The sequence below is a fragment of the Leptosomus discolor genome, chromosome 8 (genome assembly GCF_034619465.1).
Source record: "Leptosomus discolor isolate bLepDis1 chromosome 8, bLepDis1.hap2, whole genome shotgun sequence".
In the NCBI taxonomy this organism is placed as follows: Eukaryota; Metazoa; Chordata; class Aves; order Leptosomiformes; family Leptosomidae; genus Leptosomus; species Leptosomus discolor.
The window spans coordinates 6,488,436-6,497,153 of NC_141398.1; the positions used below are offsets into that span (position 1 = coordinate 6,488,436).

An 8,718-nucleotide genomic window follows, 5' to 3' on the forward strand; every position below is an offset into this window, starting at 1 on the left:
TGTCCTCTGCCTTCTGAACCGGTTCTTTATCCACACAAGAAATTTTCATTTTACCCTGTGGGCTCCTTATTGCCTCGAGAGCCAGCCTGGGACCTTGGGAAATGCCTTGTAAAGATCCAGGCATCGAGTGGGCCTCTCTTGTCTACAAGACTGTTGGCACCTTCAAGGAATTCCAGTAGGCTGGTGAGACAAGACTTTTCAAATCCCTTTTTGATTGCTTTCTGCAAAATTTCGGAATCTTTATAGTTCATGCTAATCTGCTTGGTAATACTGGCCGTCTCAGTGGTCTGTTTCCCTGCTTCTCGTCTTGAACCATTAAAAAAAACAAGCATCTTGTTTAGCACTTCTCAGTTGTGTGGCAGTTTAAACAAGAACCCTTGCTCTGTACTCAGCAGTTCAGCTGCTTAATCCTTGTGTTCCTCTAGAACATCTGGCTTAGCAATTTTTTGTTATTTGCTTTGTGTATTTATTTCATAACCTTTTTTACCAGTACTTCAGGTTAAGATACCTTGAACTCCCACATAAAGGCAGCTTCTGAACTGGGAACCTTCCCAAGCATTTCCATGGTGAATACATGGTGGAAGTTTTTCTGATGTGAGCTTCCTTCTCTAGCTCGTTACAATCTAATCATTGCTTGGCACCATGGCATCTGTCACTGGCTATGTTTGAAAAGTAATATGTGAATTTTTTTATGCTTTTTGCATGGTCTACAACCGCTGGTTTCTCTACAGCTCTTCCTAGGAGCCTGTCTGGACACTGTTAGCAAGAAAGCCAGTTCATGATTTGCCCTTTTGGAAAGCTAAGTGTATTTCACAGGGTAGTAAAAACATCCTGCTCTTCCAGCTGTGTCAGTATCACTGTTTTCACACCTATCACTGTGATTTCCTTGATATTTTGAGGCATTTTAAAAGCTCAGTACCTAAAACAGAGTGGCTGCCAGTGTAGCTCTGCTTTTATGAAGTTCCCAGCCTGTAGGGGAGTAAAGAAAATAAAGAAATACCATCTAAATATATCCATAAGACTCAGAAATGAAAAAGCAGGGGAGAAGAAACTAAGTCCTCGCTTTCTGGAAATGTAGCTTGTAATTGTGCAAGGCCTGGAGGCTGACTGCCATCACCAAGCCTGCGAGTGCATACAACCTCTACACCGTTCCCCAGCCATAGCTCCAGCAGCCACTTAGCTTCAGTTCCGCCCAAAATACCCCAATCCACACTACCCAGGCTCAGCCCCTCCCCTGCTGCCGCCGGGCCAGGAGCGCTGCTCATCACACCCGGGCAACAGAATAGAGAAGCATCTAGATGAGTATTTTTAGAGTGGAGAACTGCGGTGATTATCTACGTTTACTTTTCAAAGGGATGCAGTGGAAGGAAGACAACGAGAGGCAGAAAAAGTGAAAGCAAAGACCATCAGGAGTTGGAGGATTGATGGTACAACTGATTTCACACAACAGGCTTGTTTAGGGAAGATACTACAGGTTCTTCTCGATATTTTTTTGGCAGTTGCTGGCTTGTTGTCTCCTAAGCGAGCTTCTGGTTGAGCACCTCCGAGCTCGCTGTGGTACTCACTGCAAGAACTCATAGAAAATGTGTTGTGTGTTTGTCGGGTTTTGGCAGATGAGCTGCTTCGGTTATAATAAAGCTCACTGTGGGGAGAAAGCTTCCTTTGTACGTCGGTTGCTGTGTCATCCCTGGGGCTGGAATTGTGATGATTCCGTTTTGCGGAAAACAACAGGCTTCGACATAGGTTTGTTTGTGTGAGGAGGGCACCGAGACCGCTTCCTCCCCGCCCCACACCAGTGATACTGGGTTAGGCTGTGGGAGCTCCCTATTCCAGTCCCTGCCGGAACTGCATGAGCAGATGACTGCAGTGTAAATAATTCAGTGGTTACGGGACCCATGAGCCATTAGATTTGGGGGCACCACGGTCCTTGTCCCTGTTCTGGATAGGCAAACAGTCCTTGCATGGAGAGTGTTGCCTCTGTCCCTTTTTTTTAGCGGAAATGAATCGGTGACCTTCAGAAAATTCTGCCAAAATTAATTCATTTCAGGAGTGAACATTACGGAGTTTTTTTGACACTTTGGTAGTTTTCGGGGGGGGGTGGGAGTGGTGGTGGAATTATGACCTGGAAAATTGCCAATACATGCTGATCACCCTGTCCTTGATAAGAGGAACTACTGGGAAGATACTGCTGCTTTATAACCGAATGAACTGCGTCAAACAAACACAGAATTAACAGTGAAATTTAGAGCAGATGACCAGCCCATGGAGGCATCAGCTGAGGAACAAAACACTCCTCCTTTGTCTGGACTCCAACTTCGATGAGACAGCAAGTGGCAGCCTGAAGTCCAGATTTCTGAGGAAACTGGATTTGAGAAATTATATCACCCCAGGAAATGTTTTTGTTTGTAGTTTGAGGTGACCTTTTTGCTTACATGATTCTGGTAAAAAAGAAAATCAAGACCTTTTGAATGCCTAATTGGCAGGACTAATAGTTTAGTTTTGGGGAGGGGAGATGTTGAGGGGCGTGTCAAGAGTCGTGCAGTCATCAAGTGGGTAATTAAGGGGTTGAACAGATCTGGCGGTGGTCTGCAGGTTAGTTGAAAGAAATGACACCAAAGGAGAGGGAGCTGCATCTCAGCACAGACTTGCCAAATCAGAAATGAAAAGCTGAAAAATGTTTGTGTGGATTCTGTGAAACTCTATGGAAAGAAAAAGAGCAAACCAACCAAAATGATTTCTTCCAGAAGACTAGAAATAAAATCCCATCTGCTAGTTATAATACATGTGTAAGGAGGTGTTATTTTTTAGATCTGTGATAAAAGAGTTTGGGGCTTGTAACAGAATTTACCATTTTTATAAAGATGACATGAAAAAAGCAAGAGAACATCCAAGGTTTGCACGGCAAAGGACACAGTCTTCTTTTTCTCCTAGAGCATTTCTTAGCCTCATTGTGAAAGAAGAGTTAGCAAAGATCTGTTGGAGGTAAGACTAACTGCCAGTTAGCTTAGGTTACCCTCTAATACCAAGGTTACTGAAATGCTTGAAAGAAAACAATGAGCCTTGTGGCTCGGTGTAGAAATCCAGCTGCTCTCCCCCACCTAAACGTAACGCTTCTCTTGTAACAGGTGGGAAGAAAACAGAGCACCCCAACGTCTAGCAGGGGCACTGAACAGAGGAGGATTTCAATATCAAAAGATTAAACTGAATATTCTCCAGATAGAAGTTAAATGAAGAGTAACTGTGCCTATGATGAAAAAAGAATATGCTACCATTCGATCTAAAATTCTTTGCAGAAATTCTGGTCTTGCAGTTTCTCTTTACATGTGATAGTAGGTTGCATGTTGGTACACACTTACACAGACACGTCTGCAGATAGACGTGTGGTGTTTTGAAAGAGGTGACAGAATAAAGTGGAAGAGAGTGGGGAGTCATTTGTGTATTTACTTTCCACTTTTGGATTCAGAGTCAAAAATATCCAGTGGAAATCAGCCAGAGGAGGGAGTTACAGAGACTGTGGAGCGAGAAGTTAAAAGAGGAGCAAAACCAATATAGCCTCACAAATAAAAGTCATACAGGATTCAGGTCATCACTTACTGGAAAGGTACACACTGAGAGAAGAGAGATACTGGAAAGGTTTGTGGCAGTAGATGACCTTTTCACGTGTGACTTTGACTTTTCATACGTTCTGTGTACAGGAGCAGGCTTAAGATGAGTTACAGGGCCAGATTGTTGGGAGTCTGGTATAACAACGATACTGGGAAATACAGGCCTGTTTCCGGTAGTTGTGGAATTCCTCTGTCTTTAAGTGGTGACTCTTGCTTGTTGCAGTTTTTCAGATTTTTTTTTTTTTTTTTTTCCCTACAGCACCTGGCTGCTCTGTAAAACCACAAGAAGCTCTTTCTCCTAAAAGGTAGCTACTGGAAAAAAAGATCTTTTTTCTTATGGTGAAGTCTAGCATCTGGCCGAATAAATCCGAGTGTACAGATGAAAATTTGAGAAGTTAGTGCTAACTACAGCTGTACAGGACTCTCTGCAGTAACGTGCTTAACATTCGAATCCCACAAAGACTCAAAGACAATTAATAAAGAGATTGCTTTTATAGTTCAGCCCAAGTGTTGAAGGCATCAGCAGTCTGGATTTGAGAAGAAGAAAGTCAGAAGAATGAATGTCCATATCTGTTTTCATTCTACTCCTGCCCACGGATGCAGAACCCAGAGGAGGCCTACATGGGCACAGGCAAGACAACAGCGGCGTGGAAGAAGGCATGAAAACCACCGTGAATTATGAGAGCTGCTGCATGGAGAAAGGCACGAACTGAATATGCCTCTATTGACTGGATGCAGGTATAAAGGAGTCCAGAATGAAAAGGTAATGGTTCCATGACAAGGAATATAAAGGAAAAGCGATGCTGCGTTCTTCATTAACCAAAGTACACTGCCTTTTCAATATTAAAGACATTAGAACAGCAGTAAAAGTAAATATGAAATACCTGTTTGTAAAAATAGCACTTTATTTAAGGAAATGTGTAATCTGTCACCAATATTTAAACAGAAATAGTGTTAAAATATTTTATATTGCTGATCAGTTGTTTTGAGAATAAAACCATTCAGCTGATATTGGCTGGGTTTTTTTGAACAGCAGCAGATCCTTAAAATACATTTTTATAAATTGACTTTTGTAATTGTAGTAATTGAGTGGAAATAATTTTCTACTTAGTAAATAGAAATTTTTGTTGAGCAATTAAAATACAAGTCATCAGAAGCCTCTGACACTATATTGATCTTTCTGAAGACTCACAAATATGTAACTTTACCGCTGGCTGAATCCAGTGTGAGTCCAGGAGTACTCATTCAGATAAAGTCAGGAAGATCTTGGAGCTCCAATGCAGAGGAGTCATCTCAAGGAATCACTTCTGTACAGAACTCAAGGTTTTACATTTCTCCACCCTCCTCACTGTACTGGTTTTAGCAGAGTTCAGCAAAACCAGGGGTAGAAGCGAGTGCAGCAATAGACAGAGCTAACAGCACCAGTGAAAGCCTTGATGGCCCCGCTGTCCCTCAGGTGCCTCGGGGTGTGTCACCTGGTTCTGTGACAGCTTCAGCGGTTTTGGCCATCTGAGGTGTCTTGGTTTGAAAAGACAGGTGTCTGTGGAGGAAGGCAGGAGCCTCCCTTGAAATGGAGAGTGCAACCCCCTTCCCTCCAAACTATTATAATTTTGAAATTAACGGGCCTTCAGGCAAAGATATGGGGAATAGGAATAACAGATCTTTACTAATATATATATATATATAACACAAGGCAGGGAAAAACAAACAACCCACTGGTTTACACTGACAGAGTCAGGAATACAACCTGACCCCCTGTTAGGGTGGCAGTAGCAGTCCGATAAGATGCTGGCTGCAGTCCTCCTGAAGCGATGGGTGTAGTGCTGTGGAAGCAGCGATCAGGTAAAAGAGTCTGGTCTTCCTCCGAAGGTCCAGTGGTCGGCAGGTAGCTCTTGTCCTCTGGAACTCCAGCGGGGGGAAAAGCTCCTCTGGGAATCCAGTGGAAGAAAGGCGGCTAGGGTGTTCAAAATCTCCGTTTTTATTTGGCATGGACTGCTTGGCTCCTTCCCCCCCCCCTCGCCGGGCGGAGCATCTCACCATGGGATGGGGAGTGGTGAGGCAGTTCCTTGATGGGCCATGAACAGGAGATAGCCCAGGAGCGAGTTATCGATGGGTCAGGCGATGAGGCATTGTTGTGCCCAGTAACAGGAGATAGTCCAGAGGGGGGAGGCAGGGAGCACCGCCCCACCTGATCTCAACAGCTCCTGAAGATGGTAATAGAATATTTTTTTTTTCCTTTTGGCACATTTTACACTGTAACCCAGGACATGAGGTACGGCTCCAGGTTGCCGACAGCAGAGCGGCTGAGCCGCACCAGGTTCTGCGGCTGTGCCATACCGAGCTGGCCTTGGACACAGGTAGCTAAACCCCTAGGGCAAGAGGAGGAGAGGTCACAGTGGGGTATCGCAGAAGAAAGATGGTTACGAGCTGATGATGGCGATCAGAGCCTGTTGGTACCCTCAGGCCCTGGGCGGTCACGCTGTTAACGTTTCAGGTGTTAGTAGGATAGCCACGTGCAATATAATTTTTGTTCCGTTTTTCTTTTCCAGTGCACGTGTGTCAACAAATTGACGACGCTATCAACTTTTAGCATGGTGGTTTATGTTTCTGACGTGTCTTGTGCCCAAGAAAATCACTCCTTATGCAGAATTGTGCTTCAGGATTAATTTCGGCTTTAGGGTAAAAATACGGAATTTCTGCTTTCAGAGTTTTCAAGAGCTGCTACTGAAGATGACGAGGCAGGACAGATCTGCAAACCATAAGCTAATAATGCCCCTGTCCTTTCCTGAAGAAACAGATGGCCAATTTTGGTCGAAACACTTCAAAATGCAGCTGAGAAATAATTTCGACTTCTTATTAAGACTAGGGAACAGTTGCTGCCTCTGAGCCAAAAACGGGCGGTGGCACCTTGGTCCGTAATGACCGAGACATCTCACCTGGTGCTGCTGGGCCCTGTGGCAGCACGATTTCCCCGTACAGTTTTGTGCTTTTAATGCAACAGGCAACAATCCAAACATCCCATACGCTGCTGGGAGTCGCTGCAGGCCTGCTAACAGGGAAACCCCAAGGTGAGAAGGCTTCAGCCGTTCCTGTAAGACCTTGCAGGCCTGGTTCTTTGGAAGGAGAAGTACTCGCCTGCAAACTTGAGGGGGTGGGTGTTCATTTTTTGTTTCGGTCCTTTTTAGTAAGACGTTCAACAATAGTTCAGCGAGAAACATGCTTTGCAAGGTTGAGAGATGCATTCTTCCTGCAGTCTGAGGGAGTTCAAATTCACACACCCCACTGCCCAGAAGACTGTAGGAACCTCAAGACTCTAAGGCAAGGTAGGGACGTGCTCCATTCCTCTGGCTGGGTCTGTCTCACTGCAGAGAATAATTCAAGATTCATGGAGCGTGGCCCCGTAAGACATTGATCTAGGGCGGTGAAGAGTTAGGCTTTGGTTCCTCTAGTTGAGATATTTATTTACCAGTTCCTAAGCTGCGTAGCAGCTGAAGATAAGTAGTGCTATAAATTTGGGGATGTTAGCCCAAGTGCATCGAAGAACGAGCAGCAGAGATTTAAATGAAACGCAACACTGTCAAAGGAGACCGACTGGCACACAAGTGTAGGGTCGTTGTGTTTGCACAACAGGCAGAAAGGATTCCTCAGACTGTCCCACCAACAAGTCCCACTATCTAAAGAGTTAACTTTTAAAGGTGTCTTCTTTTGCTGAGGAATGCTATTATTTTATAAGAAGCTTTTATGAGGTTCTTTGAATTTAATTTAATTTTTTTTTTTTCTTCTGCGCTTTGAGCGTTAATCAAGATCAAATTTTAAATGAAGATACTTTGTTATCTGGAAATGATTCAAGCAGTCATCTGTAGTATTTCTCATGCTTCAGCAAATGCCTCAGAAGCCAGGTAGCTTCTCAAGGGAACTTTGAGACTTTGGTTTCCAGAGTGAAGTGGAACATAAAAGTTCGTGCAAACAGATTTCTTTAATACCAAGATCACCTTTAGTTTAGAATTGCTTGGCTGGTCTGACTCTGACACTAATAGCCTCAAACGTGCCACTTCTAGATTTTATTTTATTTCAAACCCTCTTGGCAGTACAAGGGTACATTTGGTGGGAACAGGCTTTGTCCATTAAACCTGAAACTTCTTACGCTATATTTAAAGCTCATTTGGAATCCTTAATTTCCAGTCTCTCAGAAGTTTGTATTATTGAAATAAGCTGTTAATGCAATGTCCTCCTTAAAGTGTCACAGTGAAGAATTGTTTCGAAGTAATTTTTGCCACTTGTCCTTCACAGCATTCCGGTTTGCGTTACGACTTGATGGAGTTAACGTGCAGTCATAAAAACAAAAGCAAATAGATTTTTGAAGCATGATTTACGTAGTCCCAACATTGCACCTATTGAGTTTTAATTGAGTTCTTATTCCTCTCGGTTCTCAGCGGGAGGCATGTACAGCACTCTCGAAATAGGTCGGTCTGGTCTTAAGAGGATGGCCATGGCATGGCTGCCAGCAGAGCAGCTGGTGCTGTACTGGAGCAGGGTCTTGAAGGTGGTAAACGAGTAAATGTGAGTGCAGAAAAACAGGCCCATTCAAGCCACCTGCTTATAAATGGTCTAAAAATATTCTGTGTTCACGCATACGCTTGATATGTGGCTGTGAGCTCTTGATTTTAGTAAGCCCGAGCGATTTGTAACACCACAGAGTCGGTGGCCTGCGCTTAGCTGGAGCGGGGGGTCCCGTTTTGCTGAGTTGCGCAACAAAATCACTTGGCACAGAGAGCAGCCAGCAAAGTGCAGTGGGTTTGATCGCCGTGGGCATGGTTTTGACTATTCTCAAAGGATTTCTTCATATATGGTTTTTCCAAGTCACTCTCTGCTGCCAGTTTGTCCTAAGAATGGGGAGATGGAATAAAAAGAAAACAAACTGAAAAAAGTTAGGGATAGAAGCACAGATAGTATTTTTACTAGATTGGGATTGCTGGTTTTCTTTCCAGGATCTGCCTCCCCTTTAGGCTGTTTCTTGACTAGTCAGGATTAATATGGAATGCCCTGGGAGTCCCTTCCTTCAGCAGCTCAGGACTCCAAAGCACTTTTTATCGCAGAATCCATTCAAAGTCCA

At 44.0% G+C, this 8,718-nt stretch overlaps 1 protein-coding gene across 1 annotated transcript in view; it reads left to right on the forward strand.

Annotated features, from left to right (window-relative positions):
• ANKS6 (ankyrin repeat and sterile alpha motif domain containing 6) overlaps positions 1–4,614 on the forward strand; it is a 43,736-nt gene extending 39,122 nt beyond the window's left edge. The window contains exon 17 of the mRNA XM_086469041.1: positions 3,865–4,614. Within this exon, the coding sequence (XP_086325167.1) occupies positions 3,865–3,914 (50 nt within the window). The 3' untranslated portion in view covers positions 3,915–4,614. The remainder of the gene's footprint in view (positions 1–3,864) is intronic.
• Positions 4,615–8,718: the final 4,104 nt, after the last annotated feature.